The 20,071-nt window shown below is 41.6% G+C and overlaps 1 protein-coding gene across 1 annotated transcript in view; it reads left to right on the top strand.

Annotated features, from left to right (window-relative positions):
• The window catches only part of MAL2 (mal, T cell differentiation protein 2), a 28,095-nt gene extending 13,371 nt beyond the window's left edge, over positions 1–14,724 (top strand). The window contains exons 2-4 of the mRNA XM_079901575.1: positions 983–1,153; positions 9,172–9,327; positions 11,964–14,724. Coding sequence (XP_079757701.1) covers positions 983–1,153; positions 9,172–9,327; positions 11,964–12,035 — 399 coding nt within the window. The 3' untranslated portion in view covers positions 12,036–14,724. The remainder of the gene's footprint in view (positions 1–982; positions 1,154–9,171; positions 9,328–11,963) is intronic.
• The last annotated feature ends 5,347 nt before the right edge of the window (positions 14,725–20,071 follow it).

Here is a 20,071-nt window from a genome sequence, read left to right as displayed (position 1 = left end):
AGAACCCTCATTGTGTGGACTTTGCCCAGTGTTTGCCCAGCATCTTAGTGACTTGCTTAATTTTCTCTTTTCTGTAAGAGACTGTGAATTACATGATGGTCGAGACCACTGTTTACCGTTTTATTCCTAGCACCTGGCACAATGCCCGACAGTAGGTATTCATTGAATGTTAGATCTGTGAATATCTCAAGTATCTATTCTCATGCCCAGCACCTAGAAGAGTGTCAGTGGAAGATTTTATTGTTTACTGTCATGTACAATAGCTGCTATGCTATATATAGGCAATGATCTCACCTGTACAAATCGGTCATGATAAGGACTGAAACGTGGCCATTAGAAGTGACAAGTTAGGAAGTCATGGCCGATCGTTGTTAATAGCCTCTCTGAGAAATGGTGAGAGCAGAAGCCAGTGGACAGTAGTTTGAAGAGTAACAGCGAGGAGAGAAGGTGGAGACCTAGCAAAGATGAATTTGTAACAATCGTGTACTGAAAAGGGAAATCCTCAGAGAGGGCAGTCGTTCGAGAGGCAGCAGGGTCAATGGAAAATACTTTCATTTATTTATTTTTTTAAATGTTTATTTTATATTAGAGCATAGTTGATTAACAATGTTGTGTTAGTTTCAGGTGTACAGCAAAGTGATTCAGTTATACATATACATGTATCTCTTCTTTTTCAAGTTCTTTTGAAGGAAAATACTTTTAGATGGTGAGAGAATACTGAGCCTGGTCATGGGCTGAGGATGAGGGCCCAACAGGAAGGCAGGTGCAGAAATAGGTGTGGAGTCAGATCGGGTCCCAGAGTAGAAGTGCTAGCCTACACCTGAGAGAAGAAAGCTCTCCAGTAATGATAGAGACGAGTCGCTGGCGGGGTTGCAGGGACACGTGCAGGAGTCTGGGGGGGAGCAAAGGCAGTGGTGAGCCTGACGCAGGCACGTTCAGTTCTATGGCCCAAACCTATTACCGTGTTTCGTTTTCCCTTTAGGTGCTTGGGGCACTCGTGTGGATCCTGGTCGCCTCCTCCAATGTTCCTCTACCTCTGCTGCAAGGATGGGTCATGTTCGTGTCCGTGACGGCTTTCATCTGTTCCCTCCTCTTCCTGGGCGTGTTCCTCTCTGGCGTGGTGACTCAGATTAATGCCAACTGGAACTTCCTGGTAAGGGATATTTAAGTCTCTTTCAGGAAAACGTGAGAAACTTATAAATATCTCATCCTGTCCTGAAATGCTGGTTGCCCTGTTCTATCTGTTGCCTCTAGCGGGAGAGAAAAGGTCGGAGCACAGAGGCTGCTATGCTGCCGTGTGGCCGGCCTTGCTGGACAGCAGGGTCCCAGCTTGCTCAGGTCCTGTGGTGACAGAGCTGAGCCATCTCTCTGTGATTCCCTTATGAGTTAGATGACCTTTCCGCAAAGACTGTTTTGTTTCATACAACAAATGAATCACGTTACAGTTATTGAACTATTGGAGAGACGGATGCTGTGCCATGTATCTTAAAATTTTCCATTGATTCCTGCTTCAGATATTAAATACGTATATTCTGTTCAGAAAACAAGTAGCTCTATATGTTACTCTCCAAATACTTAGAAAAGGAAAGGGGATATTTTATATTTATTTTCAACGCCTGTCCTAGACTGGCAAGAATTGATACGTTTTAAGAAATGCATTTCCCATCGACACCATTTTAAAAATTATGACGCCATTAAATTGGGTCAACTTACTTTCCCTTTTTCTCATATAATATAGGGAGCCTCTTTCATGTTTGTGGTTATTCATTCTCTGGGACTGTCTCAAAATGGGCCCCAGTGGAGCATGAATTCCAACGCATGGTGGACAGTGCTTTAATGAAGTTCATGAAGAACCGCCATTAGGTTTCCTTCACGCTTTGGTGCTTAGGAACTTCAATCAGACCTTTAGTCGGGCTTTATATATGTTCCTTTCCGGTGTGGTAGTATTTTATTCAGCAGCAAGGAAAATATTTGTTCTTGTCTTATTTATAGACCATAAAGAGAACCATCATCCCAGTTGTCATCAGCAGTGAAGTCTAAGCAAATGCGGCTGTCCATTCAGTCAGCCCGGGGCAGATGGCACGGGTTAGTATAAAGCTAAGGAGGAAGAGTGTAGTGTGGTGGTTATAGTAATGCACAGGCTTTGAGCTTAGTCTGGTTTGCTCACTAACCATGTAGCCTTGGGCAAAATATTGAACCTCATTTCTTCCTCTGTAAAAACACTAATAATAATACCGACCTCACCAGATGCTGTCAACGAATAATGGAACTCATGTAGTATACAGTGCTCAGCTTTGTGTCTGATTTATAGTAAGTGATCAGTAATCACCATAAGTCCTTAAACACGCTGAGGCGTGCACTTTGAAACTTTGAAAGTCCTATTTCTTAGGTTCCTGATACAACGTATCTCTGCATTTTTGCCTTGATTTCTCATTAACGATGAGAAAATATTTCTAATCATTACTCAAGTGATGAAGATCAAAAATCCCTATTTAAGTTACAAATAGATGCTTAATCTCCTTTTTCTAAATGCCTGGCTTTCCTAAAATAATTCATGAATGAATCAGTCAATCCCTAATGTTGGTGAGTGCCACCAGGCTCTTTTAATATCAGGCTTGAAGATGGTATTTGGCCAGTATGTACCAGTAGTATAGCCCTACTGGTACTTTGGTACTGGTTAATACATAGCCATTTCCCCAATCTACTGCCTCTTCCTAAGTGCTGTGCTCCCTTTCACCCTGGCCCTTTCCTGGACCTCCTAGTAGCCCAGCAACTAAAGAGTTAATATCTGGAAAAGTAGTGAGTCTCCAGGATCCTGCAGTGCTCAACGTTCTGTCTAACTGGTTGATGCGTGCGCCTTACCAATGTTTACATATTTTTCCAATATCACTCCTGGTTTTATTAGACATAACGTCCATACCCTTTTCTTTCCTTTCTTTTATATTGAGTCTTATCTTCGGTATTGAGTATAAGCATGAATATTAGGTTTCCTAAATTTGTTAGGTTTAATTAGGTTTTCTAAATTTGTATTTCTTTCCAATTTGTAGCATTGTATCTGATGTTCAGATACAATAAAACGTTGGTTTTTTTTTTTTTTTTTAATTAAACCACTTTATGGAAGGGACAATTGAAACTGCCAATCTGTTCCATAGGTCACCTGCAAAGTTTATCTTACGGCTTTCTAGCTGGAGTAGGCCACTCTTACTGAGGGGAAAATGGGGACAGCCACGCACAGGACACAGTGCAGCGGTTGTTAGTACACAGTCTTGTCATATGGTGGACATACTTTGTGATTTTCTACATACTTAGTCATTTTTGACCGCATGGCTACCTTTGATAGATTTTTAAATTTATCTTATATACTCTCAGCCAGGTAAATTTTTGAGCCATGCATATCATGGAGTTGTCACCAGATGGTAACAGTTTTTAATTGCTGCATTCTGGAATTGTTAGACATTAATTGCTCAGAAAAGTATTGCTTCCCACCCACCCTGTGATAACAGTTTAATGTCGCCTGTATGCCATGCATGAAGGAAGAAGGCGTGTTGATAAAGAATTTATTTTCTAGAAGTATCCATTGTGAGATATTACCTACAGTATGTATAGCTTCTAGTTTTTATTGATCATGAGATTAAATTAATATTCATGGCTGATGTCCTCAGTATTTTTTCCCAAGCTTTCTAGTGTGGATGTAAATGGTGAAATAAAAATATGATATGTAATAACATATATTAAGTGCTAAAAACTTGCCCCCTTCTAATTTGAGGAAAGCAGCAGATTTTAATTTTGAGATGCTTTTTCTTCATTGTTTTTATATGGACTGGCAATAATACCGTTGCACCTAACTTTAAACAGATGTCATATTTATTTTTCCCTTTTTGGAAGATGGAGTGTTAAGGAAAGATATATGTTAGAGAAATAAAAGATACCAAAAAAAAAAAAAGGCCTTGTACAATTAAACATGTTTCTTCCCTTTCTTCCCCCAAAATGTAGCTGGCACACGTGACCATCTGCCCAGTGTGGAAATCACTTAATATTTTTAAAATGTCCTGAGCTATGTTTTCTGTCCCCACATTCATTCCCCTATTTGACCTTACAGAAAATGATGGTTGTCCTTTTTTTTTTAGAAGATGTTGGGGGTAGGAGTTTAGTAATTAATTTATTTATTTTTGCCGTGTTGGGTCTTCGTTTCTGTGCGAGGGCTTTCTCTAGTTGCGGCAAGCGGGGGCCACTCTTCATCGCGGTGTGCGGGCCTCTCACTGTCGTGGCCTCTCTTGTTGCAGAGCACGGGCTCCAGACGCGCAGGCTCAGTAGTTGTGGTTCACGGGCCCAGTTGCTCCGCGGCATGTGGGATCCTCCCAGACCAGGGTTCGAACCCGTGTCCCCTGCATCGGCAGGCGGACTTTCAACCACTGCGCCACCAGGGAAGCCCTGTCCTCATTTTTACAAATGAGAAAACTACAGCTCAGATTGACTATTATCCCTTTTTCATGCTGCCATTGTGTAAAACAGGATCCCCCTATATACAGCGTGGCTTTTTTTTTTTTTTTTTTAATAGTTAGTAAGTTTGACCTTGAGCTGAGAAGCAGAACATGGGCTGGAGATAAGAATGTGGGAAAGAGTTACCTGCTGCTGAAAATATTCAAGGCATGCTTGAGGCTGAGTTTACTTGAGGTGATGACAGGTGAGCTGGGCTCTGGGGTGCGTGAGTGTTGGGAAGATTGGCAGAAAAGCAAGAGCATGTGACGGAGACACAGAAACGGGATGGGGTCCTCTGCTAATGGGGGAGGGCCAAGGGCTTCGGACAGGTGGTCCATAAAGGGTGGTTCCCTGCCCTGCAGCCCCAGCATCGCCTGGGAACTTGTTAAGAATACAGATTCTCAGATTCCACCCAGACACACAGAGTCAAAAACTCTGGGGCTGGTGCCCAGTAGTCTGTGTTTTAACAAGCTCTTCAGGTGCTTCTGATACACGCTAACCTTTGAGAACCTCTGGCTTAGAGCAAATAATCTGTATTGTCCAAAACCATGAGTGAAATTGTGAGTGAGGAAGACCTTTGTGCACACATCCCACGCATGGCAGGAATTCGAATAAGATGTCCAGGGTGGCCAGATATAAATGTGGGTGTAGCTCTCCAGTGGTGGGGGATATTTAATGAGCACCTAGTATATGCTTGATCCTATGTTAAGACCTAGAAATACAATGGTGTACAAGACAGGCCTGGTAGTGGCTCTCAAAGAGTTTGTTGGAGTAGACAGTGGCAGTGAGGAAACGATTACACAACTGACAGAACAATTACAATTATGTTAATGGCCAAGAAGGGAACAAGAAGAGTGTACGTATCCTCTCTGGGCCACTGGGAGGCAGACTCTAAGATGGATTAGAAGTATAAGAGATTTTTTTTTTTTTTTTTTTTTTGAGGGAAAGGGGAGGGGATAACACCTTCAAAAGAGGGAGGATGTAGGATAAAGCAGAAAGGTCTTAGAGAGTGATAAAGTCTTGGCCAAATTAGTGAGAAGCTCCAGAGCACAGCCTTCCCTTTACGACTGTTGTGTTGGGGGAAGGTGGCCAGGCACCAGTATCTGCTCTGGGCCATCATTGGCTGAGGGTGGCCCAGGAAGAATGTGACCTTAGTTCACACACAGCAGCAGATCTCAAATCCACTGAAGCCCAAGCTGTCCGCTAACTGTGCTCCTCACAGCAGAACGTCAGGTTCTTTCTGGAAGGGACACGTGTTCAGCGCGTGCCGTGGGTGATCCAGACCTTTTCTTGCACCATGTGGTTCCACTTCTCCATGCGTGTTTGGGGCCCTGCTCCTCCGGGGTTCCAGTGTGCCTCTCTTCCTGAAGCAGAACTTAAAAGAGAGAGGGCAGAGGGCCAACCTGCAGCCCCTCTGACTGGAGTTGGTCTCAGAGCCACAGCTGGTCTTGGTCACCTCCCGCCTCCACTGACCATTTTAAACTCCCCTTGTTCAGCACTCATGTCTGCTGCTCTCCGAGGTTTAGCTGGTGGTGGGATGCAAACCCTCCCTGGTAACTTTATCCTTTCAGGCCAGTATTGCTGCAGTTCTCCATTTTAGTCACAGTTGGGCAAGAGAGTTCTAACAGGGCCCCAAGTAGATCACCCGAGTTCCACATAGACTCCTTCCTGCCCTCCTGTGTGTCAGCAACCCTACCTTCTCTTGTCAAGATGGTGATTCCTCCTCTTGCCTTTTGATCCCTGAGCACAAAGAATCCAAAGTACACAGGCAGCAGCCGTAGCTCATAGTGCAATGGGATGCTTGCTGTATCCTCTAGCGAGAGTACATGCCCTGGGGACCAGGACCTCTGATCATGCAGAGCCCAGAGTTGTGGGGACAGCAGTCTCAGTCTTTCATCAGGTAAGTGGGAGCGACGATGGTAAGAGGAGAAACTCCTTCCCTGCTTGGTTCTCACTCTTCCAATGAGGACACAACACCGTATTGAAAACTCTTTTTCACCGTGTCTATCGCGTCCCGAAAGATGGCCACACATCCTCACAGGGTAGTGCCTCCAGGTGTGCCTTCAGCCAGCCATCCTGTCGTGCTCTCAGGCCAGCAAGTTCTAGATGGTGCAGCGTACAAGACAACTCACGGTCGTGGGCCCATTCCCACTCCTCTGCTGAGAAGTTGGTCCCTTGGTCAGATGCTGTGTTGAGTAGACGCCTATAAATCAGGCATTCTCTAAGTCCCTGGATAGTCTTGGAGGCTGAGGTTCTGCAGGGAAGAAAAGCAAATCCATACTCAGAATGAGTGTCTGTTTTGTGAGAATGAACCATGTGTCTCCCAGGGAGGTAGGAACTGAGTTTCGTCAATTTGGTACCAGGTGCGAATAGCGCCATATCAGGGTCTCAGAGTCAGTCTCTGTTGCTGGCAGGTTCCGCCTTAAGAAAAGGCGGTAGCTGGGTCAGCTTTGGCAATTGGGAGTCCACGCTCTTGGGCCTTGACATAGCCTCCTCCTCCCAGCCGTGGCGACTCTGTTCTTGTACCCACAATGCCTCTACCCGGGTAACTGGTGACAAAGGCTGGTTGCATCAGCTGGCCGGGTCATTTTCTATACGCGCCATCCCATGGTGGGTGCTTCTGGTGGGCGTGACCACGTAACAGAAAGGTCACACTTCACACTGTATGCTTCATCCCATATGTCCGTCTTCCTGCTCCACACTTTCTTGTCTCTAAACCTGTAGCCTTTTTATTCTCCACGGCCCCGACTACCCTGCCAGACCCTTCACCACTGACCACAAGTCTCTGTATGTTCTTACCTTGGGCCGCTTTGCTTTCTTAACAGAGTGTGTGACATGCTGCACCACTCATCGTTGCATCCATTCGGAAAATATCCCCTAACCTCTGTCTTTCCTAGCCAGCCCCGAGTGTGGCTATAATGCACGTGCAATGCAGCTGCTGTCCCTTTCACCTTGCAACAGCGTAGCGTGCCATTAGAAACAAGCACAGGTGTTTTCTTTCTCCTTCATCTGGACCTAAGGGCTCCCCTCCCCCACGTGGCCATAGGTGTGGGCTGAGGAAGGAGGGCAGTCCCGTCCTGGTGGGTGACATGGGGGCCTGCGCTACCTGCTCACGCAGCAGACTTGTGCCCTGTAGCCCAGCTCAGCTTGATCGCTGATGCGCCCTTCCCATCTGAAGAAGCAGTGCTATGACTTTATGAGTTGGTGGCTTTGATAGAACTCCATTCTTAATGAGCAGTTCCAGATACTTAGTCACTTGGTGTCTCAAGATCAAGTGTTTCTTCTCTCCGATGGCCCAGGATGACACCGGGAGCTGCTTTTCCAAGACGTGTAATTCCCCAGTACAACTTACATGCCTGACTTTAGAACCCTAGGAGCCTATGTCGTGATTTTGTCACCACCATTGCCATGAGTTCCTTACTACGTCTTTTCCTCCATCACTCTAGAGTGCGTAGGACCCTAAGGCCAGTACGGATAGCTGGATAGTATGACCCAAGCCATACAGAGTTGGGCGTGTAAGAAGTTTATCGGATGGTAACACCTATGAAAGCTGAAGGGGGAGGAAACAGGACTGGACAGGGAAAGCCTTCAGCACAACTCAGTTCTGATACTCCTGTATGATACTCCTGTAAAGGAGGAAGGAGGCAAAATTAAGCAGGAGTAGAAAGGTGGTATTATTGGGGGGAACGGTGTGGAGGGCTGGGGGACAGGCGCAAGTAATTGGTTGTGGGAAGACTCTTTCCGGTCAGAGACGCTACCATGCGTAAAGAGCATCAACCCTGAGGTATAGAGTGATTCCTAGGGACCAAGATGAGACCAGAGTGGCTGATGTTCAAAGAGGAAAGAGGGTGGCATCGGATGAGGCTGGTGAAGGAAGCATACCGTACCAAGAGTCGCAGGCCATGTCATCAAACGTTTTCCGTTCCTTTTAAGATGAAAACTTCAAATGGAAATAACAAATGGTGATTGTCAGGTGTATAATAATAAATGGTAAGTACCTGCTGTAGGAACTGTTAACAAAAATACACAGCGATGTGTTGATGGTGTATTAACTCACCTAAGACGACGTGAATTTTAAGAGCTGTGTGTCACATCAATGCAGCGAGAGATAAATAACTTAATCACAGCTGAGTTTTGTATGAAAATTTCCTCTGCTTTTTTGTAGAAGTATATGTTTGTTTTGTTTTTTAGAATATCGGGAGATAAGGTATTGAATTCAGTGATTTCATAGGCCCATAGTGTATGGGATGACAATCTAATGGATAAAAATAATAATTGCTCAAAAATAAAATGATTATAGAATGTGTATATAATTATATAACGATATAATATACACTAATAAAATAGATTTATATAATAACCCTAACAGGAGGTAATTTAAATGCTGTTTTACTTGAATTTTAAGGATAGGAATGCTACGGAACCTTAATCGAAACTGAAATTATATATTTCATTCTAAAATTCAGTGGATCTGAAGGTTTGCCACTGGGCCCATTGCAACGGGTCAGTTGATTTTCACTGGGATTCTGACAGCTTGACATTGCTGAGGGAGCCAAAAGAAATGGCAAATGCAGTTAAAGACTGTCTCAGTGTTCTAATTTTCCTGCACGTAAACTTCATTTGAAATAAGGAACGGAAGAAAAAATCTCTTCTTTTTCATTGTAGCTGTCTCCCTTTTCCACCCTCTTTCAGGATCTCGCTTACCATTTTACAGTGTTCGTCTTCTACTTTGGAGCCTTTTTGCTGGAAGCAGCTGCCACATCGCTGCACGATCTACGTTGCAATCGAACCATGGCTGTGCAGCCGCTCTTGAACGATAACCAGTATAACATCAACGTGGCAGCCACAGTAAGTGTTTGATGAATACAGTTTACCAGCGCTTCCCCTCCCCTGTCAAGGTCTCCAAGAAAGTCCTTCGGCAACAATAGTTTTCTTTACTAATAACCGTCAGCATTAGACATATAATAGCTGTTTATCTGTACAGTAGCCTTATGAGCCAAGTTGTTACCCCAGTGCTGTGGTTGATGAAACTGAAGCACCAGGAGGCTGACTTCATGTAAGATCATACCTGTCAGCGGTAGTAGCTGACCTTGCACCACAAAGTCTACTTTGTGAAAAGAACTAATTGTGCTTTCTACCTGGTGTAACTTCAGACATGGTTAGGGAGGTTTGTCCTTCCCTTTCTGTCTCTAAGTGAAGCTGCCCTAGTAAACCTCTACATGCTTCAAGTTCTACATTAATCCCCATTTCGTCCATACCCTCCAGTAGACGTAAATCTTTAGTTTCTGAGTTTTAATGACAGAAGCTAAATGCATGAGCCATTCGTTTGTGACATTCCACTGAGTCCCTCACTTTTGTTTTTATTTCAATATACCTTAGAGAGAGGAAAACTCCTTTTCCCTAGTAAGAGGTATCAAAAGTGGTCATTCATGCAGGGGCCAGGTAGCCCAGTGTGAGTGAGTGAAATCAGCTGAGCTGACTCACAACAGGGGAACAACCTCGCTGATCAGATCATTGGATGAACAAAAGCATAAGCGAATTCCTAGTCAAAACAGAAACTCTCTCCTTTCAGGTGTATCCTCAACATAATTAAAAATGCACCAGGCTTTCTTTTTCTTTTTTTGATGGGAGTCATTAGAGGTAGAATTTATCAGAATTCCTGTGCTTATAAGGCACAAACAAGAGCAGTACTATAAACAGAACTGGGGGGAGCCACGTGTATGCAGCCCCACAGGATTCTGAGATCAATGAGGATAACATAAATTCATAACCTGCCACTGCAAAGAGGACATGGAGGACAATTGTAACTACATGTGAGCAACTCAGAGTGTAGTTAAGATTTACACTTTGAGATTTATCATTTAAGAGTATCATTGCTGGGCTTCCCTGGTGGTGCAGTGGTTGAGAGTCCGCCTGCCGATGCAGGGGACACGGGTTCGAGCCCTGGTCCGGGAAGATCCCACATGCCGCGGAGCAAGTAGGCCCGTGAGCCACAACTACTGAGCCTGCGCGTCTGGAGCCTGTGCTCCGCAACAAGAGAGGCCATGATAGTGAGAGGCCCGCACGCCGCTATGAAGAGTGGCCCCCGCTTGCCACAACTAGAGAAAGCCCTCGCACAGAAACAAAGATGCAACACAGCCAAAAATAAATAAATTTTTTTAAAAAAAGTAACAAATGCTCAAGTACAATTGGTGTCTTTAAAAAAAACAAAAAGAGTATCATTGCTCAAGAAATTTTGAAATGTCCTGAAATTTTATAAATCGTTTATGAAATGTGATAGAGGGTTTCCCAAATTTGACAAACCTACAGTTTGCATGTCATTACAAATACGGTATAAAACTGAAATAAACTTTTCTAAGTTATTGAAATCAAACAAATTTTGATCAACCATGGAAGAGGAAATACTAGATTTTCTCCAAGATTACAAAATCTCTCTAATGCCGTTGTCTTATGAAGAGCACACTGTCTTGTGAAAAGGATATCAAAGAAAGTGTGTTTCCAAAAATAAGATGTATCAGGCAGGTAATAAAACAAGAAGATTGTTGTTTTAGATTTGGGAATATTTGTGACATTTGTCAGCTTTTCAGAATCCATGGTGGTTGTGATTTCTTGTTCTAATTAAACTTTCACATGTGTACTTTAAAATAAAGTGGTCATTCTCATTCAACAGAAAATGCCTAGATCAGAGATGTATCAGAGAGACAACCAGCAGAAGAAGGGTGGGGATAATAGCAGAATGGTAATTATGCTGTAAAAATGTTCTGTAGGTGGATCTGATATTCCTTCTCAGAGCTCTGGTTTCCTTGTAAAGGATTCCTGTACTACATATAACGTTTTAACATATTTAACTGCTTTGGTAGTTTTCTATGAATCATAAACCCCAAAAGGGTGAGGACAGTACCTATTATCTGTTTATATGTACCAAATGTACTGATGTATACATAGCTGGTGCTAAAGAAATCCTTGCTGAATGCAAAGAACAGTGATTCAGAGCTAAGTACAGACTTGAGGGCTATCTCCCACGCCAATCTGATGATTCATTTCTGTGGGTTTTCTCTCTTCAGCTCTAAGGTCACTTTCCATTGTCACAGAAATGATTTGCTGCATCCTCAAGTCCTGATAGCTGCACTTTGCTTGGCTGTGAGATCACTGTGCAAATAGACATCTCCTCGTGAAGTTTTGAATATGTACCATGTTAGGGGTTTCACCACTGCTTAACAAGTGAGTCCAGTACGTGAAAAAAGGCTCACCCTAAGGCTGTCCACAAATGAGAAAATTATTAGGGGCCAGAACGTTGAAAAGAAAGGTTAATGGTGTGAGGGGATAAAATCATCAAGAAAAGAGAGGAATGTAAACGATTCTCATTAGCGTTGAAGTATCTTTAAGTAGGCTGGTCAGTCTTCAGACAGTTGCTCCTTTGGACAAATGTTTTCTTAAAGTCGGGGTTATGAATCTGATGTGAATTGTTGTTTCTTTTTTCTTAGATTTTTGCCTTTGTGACGACAGCTTGTTACGGTTGCAGTTTGGGTCTGGCCTTACGACGATGGCGACCGTAACACCCCTTACAAACTCGCTGCCTGTGTGTTAGTTTCATTTGTGTACTTTTTATGTCTCGTCAATTTGGATACCATTTTGTCCAGATATAACAACATCCCCAAAGTGATTTGTTTAGTATATGGAGAGAATCTTAAGTATGAGTTCTGGTTCATTTCATGGGTGGAATTTTAATTTCAGTATGATGTTAAACCGAGAAATAGCCTTTCGTTTTACATCTGTCTCTTTCTCTTTTTCTTATTTTAAAGAAAATTTCCCTTTACATCCATAAAATACACAGATATTGTTCATGAGAAAAAGGGGTATCTCTTGTGTTTAGTTACTGAGTCACCTGAACCTTAATTTTAATAGGTAACTAAAACTCCTGAAGAAAAACACATTTCAAATAAACTTCCCACTGAGCTCTGTGTGTTAGTGTAAAACAGACATCGACACTCTTTAAAGGTCCAGATGGTAAATGTTTTAGGCTTTGTGGGCCATTCAGTCTCTGTCACAACTACTCACCTCTATGGGTGCATGAAAGCCGCCACAGACAGTAAGTAAATGAGTGAGTGTAGCTGTGTTCCAATAAATTTTTATTTACAAAACCGGCAGCAGGCTGGATTTGGCCTGCGGGCTGCAGGCTGTCGTTTGCGGACCTCTGGTGTAAAACCTTGGTTATGGGTTCTGTATTTTATTGAACTGATCCTGAAAGGTATAAAGCGAATTAGAGAAGCCACATAGTATTCAGTCTCATGCAGTAATTACATTGCCTTTAGGTTAATGGTCAAATACTTACCCTTGAAGGGGCTCTAGTTTCTCAAGCTAATTCAAGCAGAGTCTTGGGTACAGGAAAAATGAAATGAACCCTAGTTGCTTAATCCACCTAAGTGTTTCCTAACAACTGAGCAAAATGCTCATCTGGCGTCCTTAAAATGAGAGCCCCAGAGACCACTAACCACTCCTGGAACTGGTATCTAGCTCCTGATGTCTTCCTGTGGGTTTATTTATGCTTCAAATGCAGCTGTTTACCCTGTGCATGAATATACAGATATTTATGTGTGGATATGTGAGGCTTTACCCAGTAGAGCTCTCCAAAGGGTGAACTTTTTACTTCTAATTCTTTTACATGACTCTGAGTTAAATTTGAACAGAGTACGAAATATAACTTCAAGTTGTAGATCCTCACGTGTTTAGAGAACAGTCCTGACATCTATTGAATATGAATAGCACAGAAAAGTATTTTAACCCTCCTCAGAGACCCTGGTCGTGGTAACATGCCAAAAGTGGCTTGAAGGGGAGAACAAGTCAGAGTTAGGCCCCCAGCTCACACCACCCGTCCAGACAAGATACTTATCTCTTGCCTCAAGAGGGCTATACCTCTGGGAAAAGAGGGCTTTTGAATATTTTATACTTTCAACCCTTTGCTTTTTGGCTAAATCATCCACTACAAGTGCCATGTATAAGCTGGGCTGTTAGATTTCATGGAACGTAGAACAATCCTGAATGAGTAGCATAATCAATGCTCAATGATCAAATCCTGTTTATGTGATAATCCCTTAGAAAGAAGAATCTGATTAGGGTTTGGTTTGTGAGGTAACTACAGAGATAAAAGGTATATTTACTATGCGGCAAGAGGATATCAGTCTTGTGACTTTATACTGATGTCATAGCTTTTCTATAATATCCGACTTCCCTGGTTTTTCTAGCTCCATGCCACACTCTTAACCCTGAATTACGAATTGTATATTACAGAGTCATATATGTGCCATAAGGATATATTGTCCATTCCGGCTGGAATTGTTAAAAGTTAGTCTGCTAGATTTAGTTGTGAGATTGTATTTTTGTTTCCAAGGTATAACAGGTCCATGCTTGGTGGCATTAAATTAAATGATCTCATGAAACTGCTTTGGTGACACTTTTGTAAATGGATTGCTTCTAGAACATTAAGAACCAAGCCTAAAACTCATCTAACTGTGAATACTTAGAATTGTAAATTAATCACGATCTAGATTTGTGAGTTGACTGACAAAGCACTTGAACAAAAATTACGGCATTTGAGAATTTCTTTATATATCTTAGCTGTAAAAATGAGGAAGCGTTGGTTGGTTTTAAAATCTGGTAACTCCATGATGAAAAGAAATTTATTTTATAAGTGTTATGACTCTAATAAAGTATTCATTTGATAATCTTTTGGGGTCATCTTTTTTTATACAATTTACTTTGAAATTCAGTTAAAGGTTTGATATAAACTTGACATGTGGAGCTTCTAGACTCATAATATATAAGAGTTCTGCTTTAAACATTTCTATGTAAAAGACAGTCTCTCAGGAAATGCCAGTAAATCTTTTTTCTTTGGTGAAGGTTCAGGAGGTGAGTCTTTGGAGGTAATATTATAAAGGAAGTTTAAATTTACTCTATTTTATTTAAAAAGCATTTGTATAGGTATAATATATGCCAGGCGGTGTTCTAAGCGTTTTTTCAAATATTAACTCATTTAATCGTCATCGTGACAACTCTATGGAATAGATATTATTGTTGCATTTTAAAGACGAGGGAACCAAAACAGAGACCTTAAGAACACCCAGGGTCATGTACCTAGCAAGTAGGAAAGCTGGGATTTAGACCTCAGCAGTCTGGCTGCAAAGTCCAGGCTCTTCATGGTCGTGTATCACTCAGTTCTCCCGGATTTTACGTATTTTATATATCCAAAAATATGACCCTTTTCTCCCAAAGAAGTTTTTAGAAGAATGTTGACTACACAAAACTGTTTCTGACAGATGTCATCTTTTAGAACTTCTTTTTTGTCACGACCAAGGGCTCATGAGTTTAGGTGTAAGAACTTAGGCGAAACCTGCATGATAGGGAAAAAGTTAGGCCGCTTTGGTCTGCAAAGTTCTCCAGAGCGCTTAGCTGCCTGAATGATTTCTCTGGTCCGTTAATTCTGGTTATGGACTATGTGGCTTCCGTCTGCTCCATTGCCTTGCGTCCAGTCAGTCCTTTCCTGAATGAGCTTGGCTTTCTGCTCACCCCCCGGAACTGACATCAGAAGGTTCTCTAGTCTGAGATATACCATTAGACCTTTACACATAGAGTGTGAATTTACACCTCTTCATATGTCAGAATCTGGAATTCTGGGTCATAATCACAAAGGTTCTATCCTCAACATCATGTTTCAAGTTTGTGACTAAGTGAACCAGTGTCTTAGGTGGCAACTTAATGTATTCATGGGGGAGGGGTCCAGGGTTTTGGAGAGAGGTGATCATCTTTAGAACATACGTGTGTGTGTGTGTGTGTGTGTGTGTGTGTGTGTGTGTGTGTATTTTAATGTTTTGAAAGCTCAGCTTTTTAGAGTGAGCATGTATTAAGCTGTGCCCCGAGCAATAGGTCAATACAAGTTCCTCTCTCCAGAGCCCTGTTTTCTCGAGTTTTTCATGGCTTGCTTCCCCACCCTGTTTGGGTCTCAAGTCAGTTGTCACCGTTGTAGGGAGGCCCTCCCTGAGAACTGAGTTTAAACTTGAATCTCACACCAGCACTCCCTGTTCTTATTTTCTGCACTTTCTCCATGGCACTTACATATTTTCAATATAGCATATATAGCATATATATTTTGTTTATTTTGTTTGTCCTCTTCTCCACTGGAGTGTAAGACTTATAGAAAGGAATTATTTGTTTCGTTTACAGCTTTATCCTCAGTGCCTAGAACACAGCATGGCAAATAGCAGGTACTCAGTAATTATATATTGAATCAGAGAATGAATGAATATTAATGACAATACCTTACTCTTGTGTTCCAATCAATATATTCTATAAAAATTGATCTTATCAGCACTTGAAAAGTTCTGGTATAAAATGGCTAGGTGTTTTTCACCTAGCTCTGAATCTATTTCAAGTGAATCTTAACCTTATAGGTTGTCTACTAATTAAATATGTGTATCAATATATTACAAAAATGTTATATAATCAGTCTTCTATAGCAGAGAAAATAATAACATAAAAATTAAACATTCCATATAAACTTATTAGGTCTTTATTCAAACATTTTCAAAGATGTCACTGTGCACTCAACTGACTTAGATAATACTGAAAGCATCATCAGAACTAAAAACTAATTGTCAAAGACTGTCATTTTTCTATAATTATGACGAGGGTGGAGGGCTGTGGCTAGTAGTTTTCGCCAGAAATTATGATAGTTACTGTTGTAAACCTAACAAGAGGTGGAGGTATCTGTATAATGTGGCATTTTGATTTTTCATGTCTCCCAACCCCAAGCTTTATCCTTGGATATGTATGTATGAGAGATATTCTAGATGAAGGCCATTGTTGAATTCCCTGTATATAGTTTAATGTGCCATTCTAAATAGCCCTGATGTCCTGAGTCAATGTACAGTTTAGCTGAAGCAATGACATTCTGATGCATCAGTATACTGGGCCGCATTGCTTTTTCATGAAATTATGCATGTTATTGATCGTTAAATATGCCATCTTGCTGAATACATTAAAACTTCTGTGTGGAAATTTTTTGAAGTGTGAGTAAATTCATTTATTTATATACATAAGCATATAAAATATTTAACAGTGGATGAATAAAGATTTGTTACTTTTAGACAATTTATTTTAACAGTTGTCTCAATTTTTGAACATAATACCCTATTTATGTGTATGAAATGTATGAACTAGTGTCAACCTATATTAAATATTAGTAAAGCATTTTAATTTTAAAACATAGTCAGAATATTTTCTTCATCATTCTGTGTAAGATGTTATCTTCAATATTTCTTAAGGCGCATATGCTCATTTTAGAGGCCACAGAAATGGATCATTGATTTGGAGGTCAGGAAAGTGGATTTATCTCCTTTCCTAGTTTGACAGACGTGTTAAATAAATGTCTTATTTAGACACTTATTTAGATAAGAGAGAGAAGGTATGTATTTTAGGGTCTGGCAGTCATAGGCATTGACTTTTATCAATACCTTTGCTTTGGTTTCCTGGTGAGATGATAGCTACTCCATTTCTTCTGAGTGGAAAAGTTGTCTAAATATATTTTATGTCTAAAAATAAAGTTTTATGGGGCAAATAAATTCTCGGCACATGGATACGCTACATTCTCTCCCAATGCTAGTTGAGTATGAGTTGCCGCAGACAGTTTTTTTTTTAAAGTTATGCTTTCAGTGTTCATTAGGAAAGTATAATTGGCACAGCAAAGGCATAGTTTCATGGATATTATTCAGCATGAAACTAAATAAACATTCAAATAGGAAAAAATATTCCATTAAGAGCTGTATGGTTTGAGGTGAGTCCATTTATCCAAGCCTACATTCTCATCGATCAATGGGGAGCATATTTACAGACCTATGCGGTAGGTCCTTTGGGAAGAAGAACCCAGGACAGAGGCAAAAGTACAAGCAATTCGTTGGAAGTAATGCCTATGAAAGATAAAGAGGGAAGGGAAAAGGAAGTAATAGTAGGCAGGAGGAGTTCCAGACTGGGTTCCAGCTCTGAGAAAGTCTCAACCAAACGCACTACGGAGCTCCAGCACCAAGGTTGCCCATAGAGGAATCCCACACTAGCTAGAAGAGATAAGCCCTTGTACCTACTACTCCAGGCATGGGCTGTGGATTGCCCAGAAAGAGCAGGACCTCAGATCACTGCCTTAAAAGCTAAAGGAAGATTGAAGGCACCTGCAACTGGAGGCTGTCAGATACCTGCACTCCCTGTGGATGGCTCTTTGTTGGAATTCTGAACAGCACCCTTGGTGACTGCCACTTTCCATTCCTTGTGCCAAATAAATCCACCTCTCCATGCATGTCACAGGAGCCACTTCTCCAGGGTTCCTGTGGGCCTCTTGTCCTAAGGGAAGAATTAGAACAAGGAAGTCAGACAAACTACTAACCCCAGCACTGCAGGTGGTCTTAGGACCGTAACCGATGCTCGTAATCTCTCTGTGATTATCCACCTTGAATTCCCCCAGCAGCTATCACCTTCCTCTCCAGGTCTTGGTCATCTCTCCACTATTGGGACCCAAATCCTCATCCCTGAGGGGTCTGCACCATCCCCTGGGGTTAAGGGATTCTTTCTTATCCAGTCTTATGTTCTTTTCTTGATCAAGCATCCTTCAAATCCAGTGCCATTGGTACACTGGCTCCTGCTAACACACGCTAGTTAAGTTTTGCGACTGCTTTGGGGTAAAATCTCTTTATTCTTTATCAAACCCAACGTGAATTCAGCTGGGCTACCCTGAGGGAGATGTCCAGGAGAAAGGTGGGGACACATCCTCGGCCAGAGGTCTCTGCGGGGGAAAGTACTAACTCTAAATAAGGAGGGATGAGTCACCTCTGCAGCTCCAAGTATTTCAGGGAATTCCAGAGGACCACAGTCTTTGACAGTATCTGTTCAAACATGCCCATCCCATGTTCCGTGTCCCAGGCTTTCCTCACCAGGATGCTGTCCTTAGTGTTACAGATTTGCCCTAGTGGAGCCTCCTCTGAAGTTCAGTAAACCTGTCAGATCTTGAGTGTGTGCTTTTAGCTGTGTTTTTCTCCCGTTGTTTCATTCCATGTGTTATTTCCTCTGTGTTTTCAAAGGCCTGAATTATCATATCGCCCAGCGTATTCCTCTCCATTGGGACATTCTCCTATGTTAGGGAGATTGTATTTACCCAATAAGATATTTGTGATTTCTATTTTATCAGCACCACTGACTGTTCTTACAGAATTGAATATAAATGTATAATTTGCTTGCTACTAATCCAAAAAAGCACTATTTCACTCGGGAATCATTTGCTAAATTGGCTAAGATTCCAATAACTAAACATAACATGTTTTTAGTCCAGAGATTTGAGTAGATTTGGTTTCCAAACATAGAAAAGAAATCCAGATGACTTGCTAAAACAGAGTTGAGGAAAGGTGTAAGGGCTTCCCCAAATTAGCATCAACCTCCTTCAGGCAATTCTGTGTCACCTGAAACCATTCACTTTTAAATCTACTTATGGTATTTGTTCATTTTGTTTTGATAGTGAACACTCTCATCTTGATAAATTATAAAAGGTCTCCTCCTGCCTCTTTCTTCTCTCGTTTCTTTCTCCTCTTCCACTTTTTTTTTTTTTTTTTTCCTCCACTTTTGAATCTATTAGTTTTTTCAGGTAAGTCTGACAAGGGTATTTAAATTGTTTAAATATTTTATGGTGGTTAATTCAGCAGAATGCTAATAAATTGTTAGCATATTGGATGCATTCAGTAGCTTTTTAAAAGCTAACCTAGTTTGGTCATTTACGTCATTGACACTGGATTTCTTTTTTGTCATGTGTGTCAATGGGAAAAGTAGCAGACTGATTTAAGAGACTATTCATTCAGCCACTTATTCAACACATGTTTATTGAATTCCTTTACGTGTCAGCTATGGTTCTAGATGCTACAGAGACAGGGGAGAAAGCAATGTCCCTGTCCTCATGGGGTTTACATTTTATTTATTTATTTATTTTCTTTTAAAAAATTTTTTTAATGTAATTTAATTTATTTTTTTATACAGCACATTTTAATATGAGGAGAGAGACAATAAACAAATGCAAAGCACATATATGAAATATTAAGATATTCATGAGTGCTACGGAGATAAACAAAACAAGGTAAAGAGTGTAGGAGGGTCAGAGGAAGCAGAGTTATCATTTAATAAATAAGTTGGGTAGGGAAAGCCTAGCTTAGAGGTGATGAGCAGAATCCTGAAGCTAGGAGAGGGATACAAGCAGGTGTCTAAGGGAAAAGGCCTTAGAGATTTGAACAGTCCTTCCAAAGGACTGAGTTCAGGGCATGTCTGGTGTGATCCAGACTCAGCGAGTAGGGTAGTGGGTCCAGAGAGAAGTGAACAGGAGGAGTGGGGTGAGATGAGGCAGGAAGCAGTGCTGGAGGATGCAGCTTATATAGGGTCTTGTATTCAAATGAAAGGACTCTACCTTTTTCTGTGTTGGTCGCGAAGCCACTGAAAGGTCATGAGCAGAAGGGTGGCATGATCTGACTGAAGTTTTAACAGGATCACGCTGGCTGCTGGGCTGAGAATGGGCTCT

This window comes from Stenella coeruleoalba (assembly GCF_951394435.1).
Source record: "Stenella coeruleoalba genome assembly, chromosome: 17".
NCBI lineage: Eukaryota > Metazoa > Chordata > Mammalia > Artiodactyla > Delphinidae > Stenella > Stenella coeruleoalba.
The sequence above is the reverse complement of the archived record's forward strand: the minus strand, read 5'-3'. Positions and strand labels throughout refer to the sequence as shown.